The following is a 20,844-nucleotide window of genomic DNA, read 5'->3' on the forward strand; positions in this document are numbered from 1 at the left end:
GAAAATAGTAACTCCAGATTTATGTCAACAGCAATGCTGTGAAGAATGCCGGGATGATAATGCAAGAATCGTAAGCTGCGCAACGCATTTCCAGGTGCCCTCGCTGCTGTTTGCACCCCATCCTGTTCCTGTGCCCGAGTAGCTGCTCATCACCTGCAGACAAGGGCAATGCTCAGGGAAGCAGTCATAGCAAAAGACAGATCTTCAAACCCCTCGGCCTCAGAGGCAGGAAGGAGCAGAACAAGCTTGGGAATAAAACAAAAATATAATAAAGCTCAGTAACGACAAATTTCCACGTAAAATGAGCTGGGACACAATGCCAAAAAAAGCAATTTAAGAATTCCACAAAAGCACCCTTTCTAACTTAAAACTACCAGACACAGGATGTTGCAGGCCAGATGTTGCTTGCTGAGAAAGCCTTCAGCATTGGAGACGCTCCCGCCAAACGACATCGCTGGTCAAAGCTGGGACCATGGTTCATCTCAAGAGCATTGCTCAATAAACAACCCTGTAACCTGCAGGGCCTTAAGCCCTTGGCGGCCCAGCTCCCAAGCTCAGTTCCTACCTGCCGCTCGCAAAAGAAAACGGTCCTTTGCTCCTAGCTCCTTCCTCAGCCCAGACCAACTTGTGGAAGGGCGAGCAGAAGCCATTTCACCCCCAGCCCTCAGAAACAGTCCTTTAACACCCAAAAGGTTTATTAATTGTGCACATGCCTAAAATCCTTTGCTTACAAGTTTTTTTTGGCTTGCAATCGCTCGTGTGCACAGGAGGGGATGGAAACCAAACCAAGAAACAGAACATATGCCGACATCTAATTACACACGACAAATAACGAATGCAGACGTGAACCCTAGGAAACGCCTGGGGCACCAAGAAGGGAAACCCACTCCTTTTGCCACTAGCCTCCCATCCCACTTCAAAGGTGACCCTGCTCTCAGCGATTGGGGGGGGGGGGGGGGAGCAATATTGCATCCTGTATCTGAACACAACAAGCTTTCTGTTTAACAAAGGCTTTTCACTCGTTATTAGGATTTAATAACAGAGCTGAGCTTTCGGAGCACAAGGGACAGACCTATCAGTGTCCAAACAATTTAATACTCAATCCAAATCTGTGTAAATATCACTCAAGTGTGTTAGCCACAGGAGTTTCCCAGAAAATCTTTGTGAGTCATGCTGTCTGTGCACCCTTAGGTTTCCCCACCATGGTGTCCTTCCATCTCTGCTCTTTGGCGGCTCCCAAAAACCACTATCCATTTTTGTCCTCTGTTCTCTTAAGCCTGTTGCATCTTGCCCCACGCATTGCACCCTTTACTTTCACAGTTCTCCTAATGGCTTTGAATCCGCATCAATGCAACTCCAGAAGTCCTCGCTAACTGTGTAACTGTCCAAACCATTTTTTAAATCCTGTTCAGCTCCTTGTTTCAATTATATCTTTGGCAACGCTCTCTGCGTTAATCAAGTACAATGCTAAAAGCCAAAAACACATATGCACTGTGCTACTACACACATTCCTCTACCCACAGAGTCAGGGAGTGGGACTTCCTCCCACTCCTTGATATTCAGGGGATTCAGATCTAGCCAACACCTTTGCAGAGGCTGATATTTTCCATGCCATCTTCCAGCTTTCTGTGACTCCTCTAAGCACCAGCTCTCAGCAAGACCTGGACCATCTTCCCAGAGGGTAGCTACATCGCCGCCGCTGCTGGCTGCCCAGGATTGAAGAATTCCAGGAAAAGCCATGGGACACACACACACACTTGGGTACCCAAGGGAAGAGTAAACCAGCTTGGCAAATTTGTGGGTGATGAACCCAAACTGGTGAGAGGCCCTCCCACCCTCCCCCCTCCCAGAGAGAAGAGATCAAGCTCTGAGGTGAAACAGAGCCCAGCAAAAGTTCCTCATCCATCGCAAGAGATGCCGTCTCCGAACAAATCCCCAAGCTGTACACACAGTCAGAGAGACGCACAGGACGCTCTTGGAAACTGTTCTTCCCCAGCACATTCTCAGATGTCATCAGATATGCTAGAAGATCATTAAAATGCTTTATTAATCCCATACCTCTGAGCTGCTGATATACATCCGATATGTAATCCCAGATGTCTCCTTTAATGCTTTGAACTCTCTACTGAAATGCCAGAATTAATTCTTTTCTTGGTAAACTGTCAAACTTTTGGAAGAGACAGAGTGCGCTCGCTGGAACTGCTGTTTCAGAGCTTAGACTATCATCTGTAGCAATTGCCATAAACCAGATCAGCCCAGGAGAGAAATATGCACTGCGTACAAAGAAAAACAGCAGTTGGGGGAGCAAGGCAGGAGAAATGAGGCACAGGCAAGCCTTTGCTAGCAAAGCTGCACAGCAGCCCCTGCCAGCCCCACACCTCACAACTGAGCGAGCAAGCAGCCTCCAAGGCTCCTTCCCTCCATCATCTCAGGTTCAGTAGTAGAGGGTGGATAAAACCTACCCTGTAAGTCCCCACCAACACTTGTCCATGCAACTGCTGAGCCCTTGTCCCATCCATGCAGGGCATAGCAAGCTCCTGGATCTCCAAGCTCTGTCCCCTTCTGCTACTCTGCGTCAGGCCATGCCAATCCCTGCAGTCACTCTCTGCATGATTCAGACAACCGTCCTCTACCACCTCCATTTGCTGCCTCTCAGATTTTCTTTGTGTCCCCCCCCCCCCAAACCCTAAAGTAGAAGTGGCAATTGCGCTAACTTCTCCTCTCGACCCTCTCCCTCTGAGAGATCTTGCCTCATGCAAAGCAGCCCCAAACTTGGAGCATTTCTCAAGGCAAGATGCAGGGAAACATGAAAGTCACCTGCAGCTGCTTGCAGGGTGCAAGGGGTACACAAGGAGATTCTTCTTCCTCTGCTTTCCAGACCTGGAGCAAGTACTCCTCCTTGAACCCAATTCCTTTGTACATCTCTTCCAAGTGCAAAGGGCGGCTCCAGCCCTACTCCAAGGTTGTATCAGAATAGGGCTCCTCTCAGACCTCACTGAGACAAAGAATCACTCAGACACTAGAAAGCCGGCAGAAAGAGAGCCAGCATTAACAGACACCTGCCTACTGCAGCCACCAGAGACTGGAGGGCTCCTAGGCGGTTTGGAGGGGGGAGGACAAGGGCAAGGTTCCCCCCTGAGCCACGAGAAGACATCTGAGAACTTTAGCACTGGAAGGACGCACCATAGAGCAGACACCAGCAGACATCATTTGTCTCCCCAAAAACGCTGAGCAGAAGGAACCCTTCACTATCCTCTAATCAACGCTCTGGAAAAATGAGATCATTTTCAGTGCAGAGAAGCTTAAACCAAGACATCAGACCAGAGTGATACGCAGCAGGTGGAAAGTTGAAGTTGGTAAACTAGTAAAACTGCACATATGCAAGGGTGAAATGTCTCGGGCTCACCTAAAAGAACAGGTTGTTCCACCTGCCTCTACGCCAGCACTTTTAACTGGCATTGGGCTTGCTCAAATCGCTAGACACAGACTTACCGGAGGACACATCAGCCAGTTAATTCAGCATCCCAGGACACGATCAGGATGAGAACAGTCCTTCTCAGGTCTCCCTCGCTATCCTGAACAGCCAAGGATAAGGACAGACCTCAGCATCACCATGTTTTCCCAGACACCCCACAGGTGCTCATGGGAGGCTGGTCTGCAACCAGTGGCAGCCCCGTGGCCTTCGCACCAGGGTCCTCAGCATCCTCTTAAAGGCACTTAGCTCACAAGCATACACGCTTCAGATCAGTCCTCACCCTCTGGGCTTTCTCCCTGCTCCAGACCACCTGCACACACTCTTGCCTCCTTAAAAAAAAGTGGTGATGTCCCCTCACACGGGAAAAAGACTGTTTTCACTTCCCAGCAGCACAGTTATCTGTTTTTAACCTTGCAATGGTGCCTGAAATGGAACTGCAAAATTTGTTCTGAGCACCCTGTCTTCTCTAAGCGCTCAGACTCGCTCTTTCAACAGCGCCCAAATTGTACTGAAATAAACAGTCTGAGAAGAGGTTATTACAGCTGCAGACCAAAATAAATAATAAGGAATGCCACAAAGAGCCTGCTATTCAAAGCAGAATCCCCACTTCTCCCAGGATTTGATACAGCGTGCACAGTATCTTCTAGCAGCCACAGGAAAAATCAGTTCAGTTTTCTGTTCACCTGTGCACATGCACCAGCAAGGGAGTTCCTAGGTGCTCATAGCCACGCGGGGCACAAGAGAAACCTGGGCAGAGCTCACCTTCCCCACACAGAAACCTGAAATCAAGCCTGAGCTCAAGACTAAAGATACTTTGGAGAGCCTGAGCCCTGACATGAGGCCGCAAAACCACAGAGATGATTGGGATCAGAGCCTGAAACATTCACTTGCCTCCAAGGAAGCAAAGGGAAAACTCCTGCCTGGGAGAGAAACTGCTCTGCAGGACCACCGTTTCCTTTTTTTTTTTAAAGGACAAGTTTCCAGCCCCAAAGCATCCTCTGACTGGGGCTGTGCCCCAGCCTGCAGGCAGGATCCTCTTATACCCTCAGCTTGGGGGCAATCCACACTCAGGGCTGCTCTCTGCAACCCTGCAGGCTGCAGCGGAAAGAGGAGTGTGAAATCAAGGCATGACACCAAGGGAAACAGTCTCTCCTACTGCTCCTTTGCCTACGAGATCTTTGCCCTTGGGCTATAACAGGGACCAAGAGCCATCCCTTGCCTTTCAAGCTGGCTCGTAGAGCAGAGCCCAACATTTAGGTACCTGCCGACTGCGAGCACCTGCTAACTCTTGCTGCTGTTTCTGCCTCTCTTCCTTCGCCTTGTATCTCTGCATGCTTACAACACCCTTAGACTTCCACCCCGAAGATGCAAGGGACTGCAGCAGCCCTGGCATTATGTGGATGCTACAGCTCAGGGCCTGACCGCTGGCACTGTTGCTTGTCCCCAGGGTACTGGCACAGAGCGCACAAGCTGCGCGGCCCCTGTCCACCCCCACCCTGCCGAAAGGCCGTTGAGGAGCTGCCACTGGGCCTAATCCCAGCCAGCCAAACAGAGGCAAGAGGCAGCTATTCTTAGACTCTGCGTCCCAGCGGGGAAGTGACAGCCTGCCCAGCGCTTCAGCTCTGCTCCCTCCTCCCCAGGATGAGCGGGAGGAAGCTTTATCTGCAGGCCAGCGACCGAGATGGACTAAGAGCCATGCACAAGAGCAATGGGGCATCCAGTTTTGCCGGAAGGAGACATCCACAGGTTTGGCCACTTCCCGCTTCCTGCAACCCAGGGCTCAAATGCAGGCAAGAGCAGCTCTCCCTGCCCACTCGCTCCCCAGGCAGCCTGCTGTCCCAAATAAGGCTTTGCAAACAGAAATCTGGCCAGCTGATAAGGAGATGAAGCACTCACCAAGTTTCCTACGCACAGCATCCTCTCCAGTTGTTTCAGTGCACCCCAAAGGCCATGGCGGCCGAATGTTGCTTTCAAAGCTGACAGATGCCCACGGGTGCCAGACAGTGCATCTACTTGGCACTATTCGAGGCAGGCCAAAATCCACAGCCCTTCATGTCAGCTCCGAAATAGGAAGCAGCCCCATCTCCCTACTTCCCATAATGCAGAGAGCACCTCACTTCCAACGCCAGGCTGAAAAGTTCTCCCCAAGCTAAATCAGCATCTGCTAGCGCTGCCCGTGGTATGTCCCCTGCAGCGCTTCTCCTAAGTGGTAGGAAAAGTTCTTTAAATAATGTTCATGAAAGCTCAGATCCACCTGTCAAAAAACCCGAAGCACCAATGCCAAAGCAGTTATGTCACACTTCATAAATCTCTCTGCACGACACCTGTTTGATCTTTGACAGCACGTGTTTGCAAAGAATCCAAACCATTAAAACCGACGAGCCACTGAGGATGGAAATAAAATCAAGCATGAGCCTTTACGCTCATAGAAAGAAGCTCAAACAACTGCTATGTATAACTATGGGAGCAGGCAGCTCAGCTTTCCAGGTGCAACCGCCCTGTCACAGCTTGGCCCTCTACTCATCGTTAGCTGAGACCTCAATGTATCGACCCCTCCCAAACCCAGAAATACCACAGAAAAGTCCAGTGCGAGAGACACTTTATGACATCAGGCCTCCTTACAGACCCAGATATGTGGGCTATCCCCAACATTAAATTAGGGTGGCCCCAGCTATGTCTAGCTGAGGCTGGAAACCTCCAGGATGGAGATTCTCCCATCTCTGGGGACCTGCAGAAGGAGATTTCCCCAGTGCCTGACCTAAGGCCCCTCACCCCAATGCAAGCCACTGCCCTGTGCATGCTCGCAGTCAGCGTTAAGGGCAGGGGGGACACCCAGAACCCTCCCATACGTGCGCCAATTCCCACGTGCTCTCAGGACCATACCTGCCTCCCCTTCTCTGCAGATGCTCCCCACCCTCAGCGCCTCACCAATCACCTGCTGGGCTACGTGCTCTAGGTGGGGGATCCTGCAGGTCTGGTGATAAAAGCCAAGACAAGCTCCAGACAGCCGAGTCCTCAAATTTGCAAGGAAGGCAGATAACCAGAAAGGTTATCTCCACGCCAGGATAGCCTTCAGAACAAACATTCCCAGGGAGCCCATCACAAAGGACGGCTGGCAGAACAGGCCCCGCAGTCCTTGGACATTGAACCGAAAAAAGCTCTTTCAAATTCTTTAAAACCCGATTCGCAGCCTGCCTTTGGGAGACGGCCAAGTCATCTGGGTGAAACGGGCACTTCCCGGTTTGCGGCCGAAAAGGAGAGAGAAAAAGCTGGAGGCAGCAGTTCACGACCTGCTCTCCCTTGGTGCAAGATGCTACAGGAGAAACATTCGAGAGCAACTGGCATGGACTTAAAGGGGTTTTCATGGAGCAAACCCTACCTTCCCCCACCATATATCGTCACCTGTTGCTGGCCAGAGACAGCTCAATCCCTCGCAATATGCAGTGTCCACGAGCACTGTGGCAGGAAATCTCTCACTCAACATAGCCCTTTAAAAGAGGAAACTAGCTCATGCATTTCCACCCCTGCTAGCAGGTGTCACCAGCACAAAATGTGCTCCCCAAACACCTAATCTCTCTGTTTATCATGCTAAGCCTCAGCGACGCAGCAGGAACGAGTCCCCCCGACGCCCGCATGGGCTGTTTGAACGGAGCAGGATGCTCCTTTAGCTCACAGATCATCCTGGCAAACCCTGCGTTGCCCAAAAGCCATGCTGGGACCAGAGGCGCCGGATGGAGGGGGCGGTGAGTGACTAGCCATTTCAGCTCTGAATAACTACTATTAAAACAGTTCCTGGCCCTCAAACTCGGTTTGCTGTTCTGGACTGTCTCCAGGAACTTAAAATAGTTGATTCAGGATTTCACATTGGAATAATTTTCTCTCTCTGGAGACCTCTAAGAGGGACTTTGTTTGTAAAGGGCACCTTTACCATAGGCACCCATGCAACAGAAAGCAGGCTCATAAATCCAGCTCAGGTCATTTCTACAACTTCTCCAAATATTCCCAGGCATGCTCTGGAAGTGCTGGGCATCCCTGTTAACCTGTGACTGGCCAGGCCAGACTCGCACAAAACCAGGCCTTCCCTGCTGTGTGCTGGGCTCTTGCATAGAGAGGCAGAGGAGGACGAGGGCCATGTGCTCTTTCCTGCTGTCACGCGTTGTGCTCCAGGCTACAACCCCGCTCCTGGAACATGACCCCAGTAAGGCAGAGCATGACATAGCCAAAAGCAGTACCAGTCCTCTGCCCGGCTGTATCTGAGTTATTCCTAGATGGCATAAAGTCTCACTCCTGTAAATAATCCACCAATTTCACAGCCCAGTGCATGCCTGTGACTTCCAGCTCATTTATAGCAGGGCAGCCACTTGCCAACACGCGTGATGCACAACCTGGGACAGAGATGAAAGACAGGGGCATGAGCAACACCTCTTAGCTTGCTGTAGAGGCTGCAATACATAACACAAACAGAAGCCAGCTGGAACATCTCCCTAAAGAAAAGGCACCCTTGCCATGTTTTAAATCACCAATGGGCTGGGGCAATTGCAAGAAGCTCAGCAACTTTTGCAAGCAGAGTGCAGGTGAGCCAAACCTCTCTGAACGCACTTCCAAGTGGGTGCGTTTTACCGTTGACTCTGAGCATCGGGAGCCAAGATTATTGCTAACAAGCCAAGAGATGCCCCAGCTCACTACATGCTCCACCACTTCAGCGGGCAGAGCCAGCGCTGCCCCAGGACAAAGCCTCACTGGGAGGTAGAACTGCCCTGGGACTGGGTGCTGTCATGTGCTGAGCACCCGAGTCCAGCCCAGCCATCTCCACCGGGTAAGGGAGATCCCCGGGAGGCTCCCAGGCTGCAAGCAGGTCAAGGGCTTGCTTTGTCAGCCGCTGCTCTTTGCCTGCCTTGCGTTTGGCACGTGTTCACAGACGCTGGCTGTGGCTGCAATGGGTGGAGGGCTTTAAACCAGCCTGGCAGCGGGGAGGAAGCTTCCCTAGTAGGGGAGGTAAAGCTCACTGCAAAAACAGGCTGCTCTCAGGCAGTGGGAGAATGGCCCGCGTCCCCTGTGGCAAAAGAAAGGCTGGAAAGCTGAGTCAGTGCTGAATTCTTTCCTCTCTCTGCCTCGAGGGTATAAGCAGCTTGAGAGCTGGAACGGGTCATTCTCCAAGCCCCAAAGACAGGGGAAAGCCCATAAGCAGCATGGGAGGTGTTGCATCTCTGGGGCATGTGCCTGCGGCTTGCTGTGGCGCAAAATGCTTCCAAGGACAGGCAGCCACAGAGAGGACTTCAGTAGACAGGGGAGAAACCGCTAACAGACAGAGCATGACCACTGTGGGGCAACGTCACCCCATCTTTCACAAGTCCAGCATGGGCCTGACGAGCCCCAGGGCTCCCTCTCGTCACAGCAAGCCCCCAAAGCACGCTGCCCTCAGGGGCACCGATCCAGAGCCCTCTCTCAAGCACTGCCTGGCACAGCGCTTCTCCAGCATCCTTCCCTGGCATCCCATCAATACAAGAGCCCGATCCTGCGACGGAGGTGGCCATTTCTTCGAGGGGTGGGGCACATGACTATCCCCCTTTACCCTTCACTTCAGAAGCTGCTACACACACATATTTCACCTAGGGTTTCATCCCTGCTGGGAGATGCAACCTGTGCCTGGCTGGCAGCGGGGCGGATTTTGCAGCCGCTGCTCCTGGGGAGCAGCACACCCCATGTGAGGAGGGGGGGGCGGGAAGCGTGGCAAAACGAGTGCCCACCACCCCCAAGCACCGCAGGAGGGACCTCTCCACCCCACAGCACCCCACCGCCGCTGCCTCCCGCTCGCATTACCGGGCTCCTGGAGGGCGGCGGGGACCAGCAGGACAAAGAGCCCGAGGAGCAGCAGCCGCCGCGGGGGACACCTGCGAGGGAAGCGCAGATCCAGCAGTTACACCTCCCGGCAGCTCCGCTCCGCTCCCCGCACCCGCGGTGCGCCGCCACCCCGACAGCTCCGCTGCGACCCCGGCCCCGGCCGCCACCCCCGAGGCTCCGCTACGCCCCAGTAGCCCCGGTGCTCCCCTGTCCCTGTAACACCCCTCCCCACACACACACACACACCCGCAGGGGTGCTCCTGCAACCGGCGACGTGCTCCGGGCCCGCCACCCCCACCGACGTGCTCCAGTCCCGGTACTCCCCGGTACCCCCGGCCGCCCCCGACGTGCTGCCACCCCGGTGCTCACCGTGGGCGCATGGTGCCCGTCGGTTGCCCGGAGCGCGGCTGGACGCGGGGCCGGCTCGGCTCGGCTCGGCTCGGCTCGGCTCGGCTCGGCTCGGCTCGGCTCGGCGGGGAGGGGCTGGGAGGCGGCGGCCCGCCCCGGGCAGGCGGGGGCGGCGGCGGCGGGGCTGGGCTGGGCTGCCGGGGGGCCGGGGTTGCTGCTGCCCGCCCCCTCCCCGTCCTCGCTTGCACCGCCGTCGCCCTCCCGATCAGCCGTGCCGGGGGCGCAGGGCCGCGTCCCCCCCCCCCCCCCCCGGAGGGGGCTCTGCACCAGCCCCACGTGTCCTGTTCCCACCCCGCTCCGCCCTCCCCACGGCGCCCCCCCCCACGGGGGGGCTCTGCACCAGCCCCACGTGTCCTGTTCCCACCCCGCTCTGCCCTCCCCACGGCGCCCCCCCCGGGGGGGGGGGCTCTGCACCAGCCCCACACGTCCGGTTCCCACCGCGGCGGGTGCAGAAGAGCATCCCGGCACAGGCAAGCTGGGAAGCGGAAGGCGCCTGGCTCTGTCCCCACAAACGGCACCGCCAGGCAGGCAGGTCCCGTCCCCCCGGGCTGCAGACGTGCCCCGGCGTGGCCTGCTCCGCCAAGCCAGTGGGATTTCGGCTCGCCAACTGGGCCTGGTCTGGAACGAGCGAGTGAATCAGTGAGCAGAGCTCACCCTCCCGCCTCTCCTCCCCAAAACCAAACCCTGGAGGCACCAGCTGGCCTGGTTTTGCCCAGCAGGGAAGGGTGCGGTGTTTGGGAAACACCATGCCCTTCTCTCTTGGCCGTACTCCACCCAGACTGGTCTTTGAAGGAGAAGGCCATCTCCTCCCCGCTGCGCTCTTGGGAGGCCGTGGAAACCCTCTGAGCCTTTCCCTGCTGCCCTGGTTTGGCCCGGCTGTCTGTGCAATGAACCTCATGGCTGGCCCAGCTCTGCAGGACAGGAGGCCCCAGGGGACCCTGGGCACCATCCCAAGACAGCTCGTGCTGGGGCATTTGGGGTGCCAGACCCCAGGCAGTTCAGCACACTTCGCCTCACCTTTCCATGCAGGGAAATGATTTAGAGCTTGTGCTACCTCCCGCTTCCATCTCCTCCCCCTGCCCTGGCTTTCATCTCCCTCCAGCCCTATCCCCATCTAAGGCAAAATAATCCCTCCGAAACCCGCCACACCTTGCTTTGTCTTCTGCAGTGCTTTAGTGCCCTGGGGCAGCAAGTTTCTGAAATTCAAGCCCTGGAAACTTCCAACGGATCTAGAGGTGATTCACTGATGGTGGAGGCAGTGTTTAGTCTAACCAATGGCTTGGATCAGGCAGAATAAACCGTGACATCCAGCTGCTCAACTCTGTTAGCATACAGAGATGAATGCTATTGCTGTATGTCTTTTAACTAGGTGTCCGGACACTGTGCCTTGTGCCACAGAGCCAAATGCAACCGGCCCCAATGCAACCTCAGTCTCAGGGTGATTAAATAGACACCAAAGCTGCCTTTTCTTTGGACGCAGAATGATTTTATGTGGCTGGAACTGTTAAATTTGCACTTTCCCAGTTGGAGGCTGAGTGATTTACTTCTGCTTTCTTCTTTTGCAACTGGATTCCCTTCTTCCAGGTAGATGCTGATGTGCGTTGCCTGAACCTGAACGGTACAAAAGGCAACCCGTGGCAGCCCTGACATCCTGGATGGCCGTTTTGCACAGTTTTCGGAGGGGTGGATGGGACGCAGGACCAGTGGCAGCAGCTCCGGGCCTGGAGAACGTGTAGCAAGTGGGAGAAGAGTCCTGGGGCAAGGGTGCTGCTTGGAAAATCTCCTGAAAAACGGAAAATTATTCTCTTGATGGTGGCGGTGTCTTCAAAGCGAGCCAGCCTTTAGTGGGCTTGGTATGAACAGACGAGGTAAACGTTCCTGCAGAGCGCGAGAGGCTGCAGGGCAGCGCTGGAGTTAGCGCTTTGGGCAGCGCTTTCAATCAGCAGGGGAAACGCAGCGCTGTCTTTTCCTATCCTTATCGGCACAGCTTGGGCCCCGAGCCTCCCCAGGTATAAATCACAGCAGGGCTACCCTGACCTACCGCTTGGCCCTTCCCGCATGATTAAGCAGGCAGCAGTTCGGCGAGAGCGGGGATGTTATCGCCGTAAGCAGGAAGCGCCAAGGTGGGGGCGAACGCTGCGCTGATTGATTTACACCCCTGAGTTCTTCCTTGCTGCATCTGCTGGCTCTGCTCCCTGCGCCCCTCGCGCGCCTCCCCTACCGCACCTGGGGAAATCACCCTGCTGGCCTAAGAGAGGGGACGGTCCGACCTCTGCAACAGCAGCGCCAGCTGAAAGGGGACCTGGCTGCCGAGGACGGGGACGAGAAGGGCCAGCCGCGCTCTGCTCTGTGCGGCTCTTGCAGCCGGGCGCGCACCTCCTGCTGTGCCTGCCCAGCTGTGCTCGCAGCGCTGTTGCGGCGCGGATGCTGGCTGTGCGCACACACATAACCTGCAGCACGAGGTGCCCTCCGGGGCTCTAACGCTGCATGTTCCTGGGGGGGGGGAATAGGACCCCATTTAATTGCATGGCCATTCGTCTGCCCTCCTCCCTTCTCTGTGTGGGTCTCTGGCCCCCTAGCCTGCCCCACTCACTGGCGTGGAGGCATCTTCCCCGCGCGTTGGATCTTGAAAAAAGCCTTGCCCCAGCCTCGCTGACACCAGAGCAGTTTCCCATGATAATAAAATTTCCTCCTACTGTGCTTTAAAGTTTTAAAGCCACGAAGGACGGATAACGAGGCTCATCTTTCCCAAGCAAACAAACGCTACCCATCGCGGGGGGGGGGGGGGGGGAAGCTGCCAGCGAGGCTGCTCCTTCGAAAGCCAACCACACGGAAACCAGCGGCGCTCTCATCTCGTGGCGGCTCAGCTGCTCGCAGCCAGTTTCCCAAGCTCCTTCCAAAAGGCCCTTCTGCCCTGCAGGCTTCAGACTCCAGCAAAGTTTCAGCATTTTTGTCTTTGCATGTCAGTGCCCTGCACAGCTTCCCCAGGGTCCCGCTTTCCTCCCCCACCCCCTGCTCCCTTCCGTCCTTGCCGCGTCCCGGGGCCGGCGCCCCCCGCTCCCTGCTGACGGGAGCTGGCCCGGGGGCAGCGGGTGGCACGGAGGGCAGGAGGGGGCTGCTCCCCAGCTCCGTGCAACCCTGCGGGATGACTCGCCTTGTTTTCCCCCTCGTTTCAGTGCAGGCAGGGAGTCCGCGGCGGCTGCGGGGTGGAGGTGGGGCAGGCACCCCGTGGCCTCCGGCCGCCCTCGGCCCCAAGTGGCGCAGTCCTTGCCCCGGCTCTGCCAGCGCGCCGCTCGTCGCTGCGGTGCTTGCGGGCGGAGGGGACAGCCCCAGGCGGCTCAGCTCCGCCGGCCGGGAGATTGCCCGCTGGCGACGGCTGGCTCCCTGGAAAGCCTGCTGCCTCACGCGAGGGCGCCCTGAGATGCCCTGGGAGCCCAGGGACGGCGTCGGCTGAGGGGCGGTGGGGGGGTCTTCGTTCTGGGGCCCGCTGCGCTTCCCTGCAGGGCACTTGGCGAGGAGCAGGGTGAACAGAGCCGCGGGAGCCATAGGCCTGGGGCCCGGCGGGAGCAGCGAGGGAACAAGGAGACAAAGGACAATATTTGGCAAGCGGCCGTGCAGAAAGACAAAGGCCGCAGCAAGCACGGGGAGCAGAAAGCCACCCGATTGACAGGAGTCTCGTCTATCTGCGTGCCGGTCACTAAGCCCTTTCCTTGGTCACGGCGTCTGTGACAGAGCCTGCCTTTGTAACCTGCCTCCTTGATGTGACATTTATCAGTATTAAAACAACTTTCCCAGCGCTGCAAGCCCTTGGTGAAAATCGTGCAGGAGCTGTTTGCCTTCCACCCGGCCGTGCGTCACGGTAAGCTGTCAGGGAAAATACCATGCTGCTCAGATCAGATGTTTCCTACCTTTTCTGGTAGCGTTGAGGCCTCTGGGTGCTCTTGGTTTCCTTGCTGCTGTCACAGTCCCCCCTCAAGTATCATGTGTGTCGTACCCCTGTAGTCAGGGATGGAGCTGCTTGCTTAACTTGAGAGTTAAATGATGCAGGATTACATTTTTTCCAACAGGAGAATTCACCCCAAAAGCTGGCAGCTGTTGAAAACTCCAGACCCTCTCCAACATGGGGGGCCCAGATGATCCCTGTGAAAGGTGTCCATGAAATCCAGCCAAAGGAGACACCTGAGATCCTCTTTCCCACCAAGTGAGGGACATGGTGCTGGCCAAGGCCAGTCTCCTTTCCATTGCAATGACCCCAGGCTGATCCCAGAGCACCAATACATAGTGAAAGTGCTTCAGGCTCTGCTGCACTAATTTTGAATCCCCCACTTTCTCCCTCCCCCCTAGGCTTTTCTCCTTTTTTTTTTTTTTCAGGCACTGGCTGATCTGAGGAAGCCCACAAAGCATCAAAGCAAGGAGGTCAAAGCTTGCTCCTTCCTTACGAGGGTCGAGGCACTCAGATAACAATTACCCCCAAGCTGAGAAATAGGAATCGCTCCTCAAAGGCAAGTCTCAGGGGGCTTGTGGCTCCCTCCTGCATAGCTTAGTACAGACATCTCGGAGTGAAAGAGAAGAGCCCTGCTCACCTAGGTGAAGACACAGACCTAGCATAGGGCATGTGGGGGGATTGCAAAGCCTGCAGCTAGTGGCCTGGGCCGTGCCCCATTCTGTGGGGCATGCTGGAGTCCTCCCCCCACTCCAGTGCCCACATGGGAAGCTGGGATGGATTTCCTGAGCTGTTTTTATATGGCAAAAGGACAACTGCAAGCAATGAGAAGCATCCCCCAAGGCTCTCCAAACCACAGCACCAGCCAGCTCTGCATTTCACTGCTGCTTCTTTCACTCTAACACAGAAGTCCATTTGCACTTGCAGCCTGGACCGCGTGCCAGGGCAGTGGCAGAGGGAGTTGGCCAAGGAAGGCTGTGCTGCTGCAAAGGACCATGCTGTGTCCTCCCTTCAATTAACACCTTCAATGAAGATCTGACAAGGGGCATAACAGCATCTTGACTCTGTCTGCAGAACACATCCCCCCTTTCAGAGGCAAAGCACACGGAGCAGTGAGGGAAGAGGTTTGGGAAGGACCCACGGAGCTCAGGCAGGGAGTGGGAATAATTGGAAATCCTAATATTCCCCAAAAGGGGGAACCTGGCAAGTGCAAGACCTTGGCCAAGTTGGGAAGCACATTACGCATCCATGTGCACAAAGGATGAGCTAATCCAGACCAGGGTGCAGAGGAGGCTGTAACCACAGCAGTGCCTCAGCTAGCCACAGCAGCTGGCTTTGGCAGATGCGTTAGAAGGGGGCTGGAGAGGGGCAGGAAAGAGTCATTACCGGGGTGGCTGGAGGCCTAGTCAGGAGCAGAAATGCTCCAGGATCTGGAACCCACCCATATCCCTCCTGTGGATGCGGAGGGGACAGGATGGTACAGGTTGCTGTGTTTGGCAGGGAGGTGAACAGAGCCCAGGGGACCAACGCGCCATCGGCTCCTGCTTCGGCAGGGACAGGACATACTCCAGTCCGCAACCCCCCAAGGCATGAAGGTGTCCCTGCATAGACCCAGCTAGACACTGTACAGACCTCACAGTGCACAGCCCCCCACATTGCACAGCCTCCCCCATATTGCGCAGCCTACCATGTTGCACACCCAGGAGACCCAGCAGGCTCTGCCCCACACGTGGTGCTGCCCCATGGAGCTGGGCAGGAGGGGGACCTGCACACAGCATGGGGCAAGCCCCACAGGAACCCCAGCCCTGGCTGCCTCGCATGAGGCGCTGCCTCTTGCCCACAACCATGTGTTGCAGCGAGCTCTCGTTTGGCTGAGTCATGACTCAATGGAGATGGCCTGGCCCTTTCCCAAGCCGGATATCAGCAATAAAAGAGCTGAGCGATGCACAAGAGAGATAAGGAGAAGCAAGAGCACTTGCTCCGAAGCCAGCAGATACACAACTACTTATTCGGCGCAATCATAGCTGAGAGCTTACCCCCATGTGCAAGTAACCTCTGCCCCAGGAAAGGAGGAGGGCCAGACAGCGACCTCTGTTCCCATCAAGGTTGGGGGAGCCCCTGTGCAGCGTCAGCAGGAGGAAAGTGAGCCTCAAATCCCTGAGCCATGTGCACCCTTGGCCCAGCTCTCTCTTGCTCCCTGCTGCATGGCTTTTGCACACACCTTTGGGCGATGCCTGCTTCCTCTGAACGGCCTCCTCACTTCCTCCCGGCACAGGCACCCAGAGTGTCCTCGCTGTCCTTGTTCTCTCCCTTCCCCTCCGTGACTCATCCGCTCCAGGGGAAAAAAATCAATGTTTCTGCACACATCAAAAGAAACACTGAGAGAAGTGTTTCATGGGAAAGAGGACAAGGCAGATGCTTCTTGCATGGCTCATCCATTCGGCTCGTCCTTGGGTTTCTGTGCCTCTCAGTTGGGTGTGGAAAACAGCGTGTGTCCTGCTTCACAGTGCTGTCTGTATGATGCCTGTGGGAAATATCGAGGGCACATTTTTGCTGCCATATGAAACCTTGGTGCACACACAGCACAAGTACGGTATGCAGATCTGGTCTCTACAGCTTGAGAAGATCCTTGTGGAGCTGGAGACGGTCCGGAGAAGAACAAATAAAATAATGCAGGGGACTAGCTCACAGGAGAGACTGGCACGGCAGGGGCTTTCGTTAGGAGACGAGAAGGTGGAAGGGGGCTTGATACAGGGTTATAAGCTCATGAAGGTGGTGGATAAGGTGACTGCAGAGCTGTTACTCACCAGATCCACAATATCAGCACCAGGGACACTAGCTGACACTCATCAAGGAAAGGCTGAAAGCACATCTAAGAAAGCATTTCTGTCCCAAGTGGTAGTGGCCTTCTGGAGCCTGATGCCAGGGTAGGATGTGGAGGTGGATAGGATCAGCAGGGTCAGAACAGACAGAGGAAAATTCATAGTCAACAAGCCCATGGACAGGTCCTAAATGGCCTACGTAGGCATGTTCCCTCCAATATCCCTAATCCAATGACTAGAGATACTGTGGGAGTACAAGGGGACAGTCCGCAGAGAGTAACCAGGCACAAATTTATCCCCGTTCCTGTCGCTGCCCTTGGAGATGCAACGCTGGGTGGGCCTTTGGCCAACCTCTGCTTCCATTGCCCACCTGTGTGAGGACAGTGCTGTGCTAACCCTTCTTCTGGGCACGGGATCCAGGTGACTGGGTACCCCGCTGCCCTCTTCCATCTTGAGCTCTGCCTGAAGCCTCCCTCCTCTTGTTACAGCAAGGGTCAGGGCTTGCTGGGCCAAGAGCATAAGACGGGCCCTGCTATGCTAAACCCAATGAGGCTAGAGGCTCAGCAAGCTCACAAAGACTTCCCCCCGCACTCCCAATTTAGCCACAATGCCTGAATTGCTCATGCAAGGGAGGAGTCCTCCCACGTCAGGACGTCCTGGCTGCCAGCTCTGGCCCCTCTGGATCCCTCCCACAGTTTGGCTGGGCTGGGCTCAGCAGGGGCCACCCACAGCTCTGAGCGGGCAAACTCTGCCAAATTCCTGCTTCTCATCCCCAACCCTTTCAAAGAGATCTCATTAAAAGCTATTTATTTTTGATACACAAAACCCACGTTCCTTGTCCTTCCTTCATTGACGGACAGGTACTTGCTTGAGCATCCTGAGAGCCTTGAACTCTGGCCAGGAGAGCGCTAGGTCCAGCCCAATGACAGTCTGCACCCTTGGGCAGCTGGGGCTAAGCCTGGTCTGCAATTTGAGAGGGACTGCTGCAAGTGACACCATCCGGCCAGCAAGCAGCAGGTCCTGCATGCAGAATGGTATCAGGCCATTACAATTACTTTCTCCAGATTAGGTGCAAGTGAGCAGCATGCAGGTGGGAAGATAAGGGTCGCACATGGCTGGCAGCAGGAGGAGGGGCTGATGGAGCAAGCAGGACACTGTGCACTGCATGGTCATATGGACTCCGTGTCCTGCTCACTGGAGCAGGACCACTGGAGCATGACCACTGCTCACAGCTGCATTTTGCCTGCGTGGAAATAACACCAACAGGAAACAGCCCTAAAACAGGAGGTCTAGGCATGTGGCTGTGCTGGTCTCTTGGAGACAGATCCAGAATGCAGTCAGTACACCTGCTGCAAGCTTTCCTTGGCAGGAGGGTTTTGGCCTTGCTCCTGGTGCAGTATCAAGGCAAGCTGGCATACAGTGCAGGTGTCAATCTGGTGTTGAATTGCCCCTGTCCGCTCAGCAGGCCCTGAACTGCTGGGTGGCTTCCAGCAACCGTGAGATTATCACCTCCTCTTTCCCAGATTGTACTCAGCATCATCCCTGGAAAACAATGGTCAACTTTGGCTTAGCACCAGCTGAAAAAGAAATCAAAGTCCTTTGCCCCAGCAAAACTCAAAATAGTCTGGGAAGAGGAAATTCCCAGTTCCCCACAGAGGAGCTCATATGGCTCACAATGCAGGACAGGACCGCCCCAAGCAGCTCAGTGGCTGGGCGTGTGGAGATTCTGCCCTGCTCTTCCATGTCAGGACATGCAGACATACTGGAGAAGGGCTTCCTACACACCCCAGGAGGGTCTGACCCCCAAGGAAGGTTTCCCACGCAATGTCAGAGGATCCCGGCCCTCGACGATCCTTGCAGCCAGCTTGTGCATTTCACTGGATACCCTGGAGACCACTGGAATAGCGTCTCCAGGAGCTAGACAAGGACAGAGGAGTCTAGTTTTATGGTATAGCCCAGACTGAAGCCTTTAAAACAGCAGTGCAGGTGGGGGCAGAGCTTCCTGCTTCTTCATCCTCCTTAGCATCCACTTGTGAATTCAGCAGGCAAAGAAAATCTCCTAGGCTGTCCTGGACCCTCTGCCATATTGGGCTCTGTGACCTGCAAAGAACAGGACTTTTCTCCGATGGGAGATATCTCTGCTGCCTGCAGCTTGGGCCTGCTTCCCTGCTGCTCCTTCTTTGAGCTGAGAGAGCACTCAGCTGGTGCCAGTCACCTCTGAGCTCCTCTGGGATTGTTGGCTCCTGTGCCCGATTGACATTTAGCTTGTCCCTCCAAGATCACCCTTCCAGGATTGCTGTTCAAATTTATTAACCCTCCTCATCTGTCTGTGGCAAAAAAAAAAAAAAAAAAAAGAGCTGGGGGTGGGAATGTCCCTAATACAAATATAAGAGCCATTGAGCCTTTCTGCCATAGCCTTCCTATCCCCAAGCACCCTCCTTACCCCTTGCTCATCTCATCATCCCTGCAGCTCCCTGGCTGGCTCCCTGCATTATGTAGATTTGCTAAGTTGCTTACTGCTGCTTTGAGCACACTAGGCAAAATCTCTCAAGTCTGCCTCTAGCCCTCTTACTTTCCTGTTTACATCTGACCTGCTGTGATTTTTGAGCTGTCCTGTTCTCCTTTTGGCAAACCTTCTGCTCTTCAGCATCAACCTTTTCCCCATGCTGGCCACTCTTTCTCATCAGCTGTGCGGGGGCTTCATTGGATTGCCCTTTTTTCTTTTTGTACTTTGTTATGCATTTTCAGGGACTCCTAATACAATGCTTTTCTTCAGCCTCCAAGGAGCTTGAAGAGCTCTGGCTTTTTGTGCCACACCTTTGAGAGCTTTGGCGTTGGGCTGCTTTTTTCTTTTTTTAACACATTGCCTCATTTTTACAAAGCCTCTTGTTTTGACGTTGGATAGCCATGTACTAGATTTATTCAGCCTGTTCTTCCTTGCCACAAAATTAAATCACATTGTACTACAGCTGTATTGGATCCTCTTGAGCTAAGCCCCATGTGCCGCTCAAGAGCAGATCCAGAAGAACATTTTTCCTGTGGGTCCTTAGACTAGTTATAGTGGGATGGCATCATTTACCGCATTCAAAGATTTTATCTTTACATCTTGTTCCCTGATGCTTTGATCCTGTCTGCAAGTGGAGAGTCAAAGTGTCCCCTTATTGTTGCGTCTCCTAGAATTGCAGCTCCCTAGGTGTCCCCATCGCTATCACTGTCCCGAGCAGACAGTACATTTGTTATTAGCAGAGTCTGGGGTTTCCAAACTGAGGGATGCCCGAGCAGGTCTCTTGTCCCTTAATGTATTTATGTTATCCTCCACGTACATTGCCACTCCCCTGCATGTAAGTCCTTCTCTCTCATTCCTGTGAAGCTGCAAACCCTGGGTTTTATTGACCTACCATTCTGGTGCCCCTTTCTTGTTTTCAGGCACCTGGCATCAGTGCACTTGTAGGTTTGCCCTCATTCTATTGCTCAGACCTTCACTTGCTGCTCTCCTGGCACTGTAGGTGGTCTGGTTTGCCTTCCTTATTTATTGCAAGTATGCTGTTTATTTACCTTCTGGCCTTTCAGAGGTTCATTGAACATTAGCCACATTCCTTGTACGAGTCACACCAGCCCAAACCAGGTGCTCTCCTCTGCCTGCCTGCTTCTGGTTTGAATACTCCTCTCTGATATTTCAGTTAACAGGACCGCGTAGCCTGGCTGCGTCATGATGAAGGAACAGCTTCTCTATTCTGTGCAAGTCCCTCACATCCCCAAAGGTTCCCCAGGTCTTACCACAGCTAATGCCCCTCTCTTTCCACCATCATCTCATCCCCACCCTGAGACTCCAGGTCTCTGCCCTTCTCCCAGGTCTCACCTATGGGACTGGTAGGGTTTCAGATAGCAGCATGGGGAAGTCCTGGGCTTCAGTTTCCAGATGAGTAGCCTGGATGTACCCAGCAGGACATCCTTCTGACACTTGCGTGTGTCATGGGTGCCAGTAAGGTACCATCAACTCCTCTGCTGAAGTTTGAGCATCTCTGGCTGCAGGTAAAGGCAGTGAGTATCAAAATATCCTGGTGGAGTTGATTATGGCTTTCAAAATAACTCCCCACCAGGCACTGCTTTCCCCATGCAGCTGACCTGCTGCATAAACCCTAGTGATGAGAAAATGGCCCATTTTTTCCCAGCACTTGCAAGCTGCTTTTGGCTCCTCTGTACTGCTCAGCAAACGCCCCCGAACAGGTCAGCACTTTCTTCATGGCAAAACTATGCGAGGAATTTCTCCCAAGGCAGTTGGGCCCTTTCCAAAGACTGCAAACTGCCAGATCGCCTCCCACCCACCCCCTGCCACCCTTTTCCCCTCAGCAGAG

The 20,844-nt window shown here is 54.7% G+C and overlaps 1 protein-coding gene across 2 annotated transcripts in view; it reads right to left on the reverse strand.

Annotated features, from left to right (window-relative positions):
* The window catches only part of COL18A1 (collagen type XVIII alpha 1 chain), a 70,463-nt gene extending 60,677 nt beyond the window's left edge, over positions 1-9,786 (reverse strand). Inside the window, exons 1-2 of one of the 2 annotated variants that reach the window (XM_068947706.1) lie at positions 9,686-9,786; positions 9,296-9,366 (exon numbers count right to left, since the gene is read on the reverse strand). In XM_068947706.1, coding sequence (XP_068803807.1) covers positions 9,296-9,366; positions 9,686-9,696 — 82 coding nt within the window. In that variant the 5' untranslated portion in view covers positions 9,697-9,786. Of the gene's footprint in view, positions 1-6,410; positions 6,856-9,295; positions 9,367-9,685 lie in introns of those variants that run through there. The other variant, XM_068947704.1, reaches the window with a different exon arrangement.
* Positions 9,787-20,844: the final 11,058 nt, after the last annotated feature.

Source organism: Struthio camelus, chromosome 6 (genome assembly GCF_040807025.1).
Source record: "Struthio camelus isolate bStrCam1 chromosome 6, bStrCam1.hap1, whole genome shotgun sequence".
Classification (NCBI taxonomy): domain Eukaryota; kingdom Metazoa; phylum Chordata; class Aves; order Struthioniformes; family Struthionidae; genus Struthio; species Struthio camelus.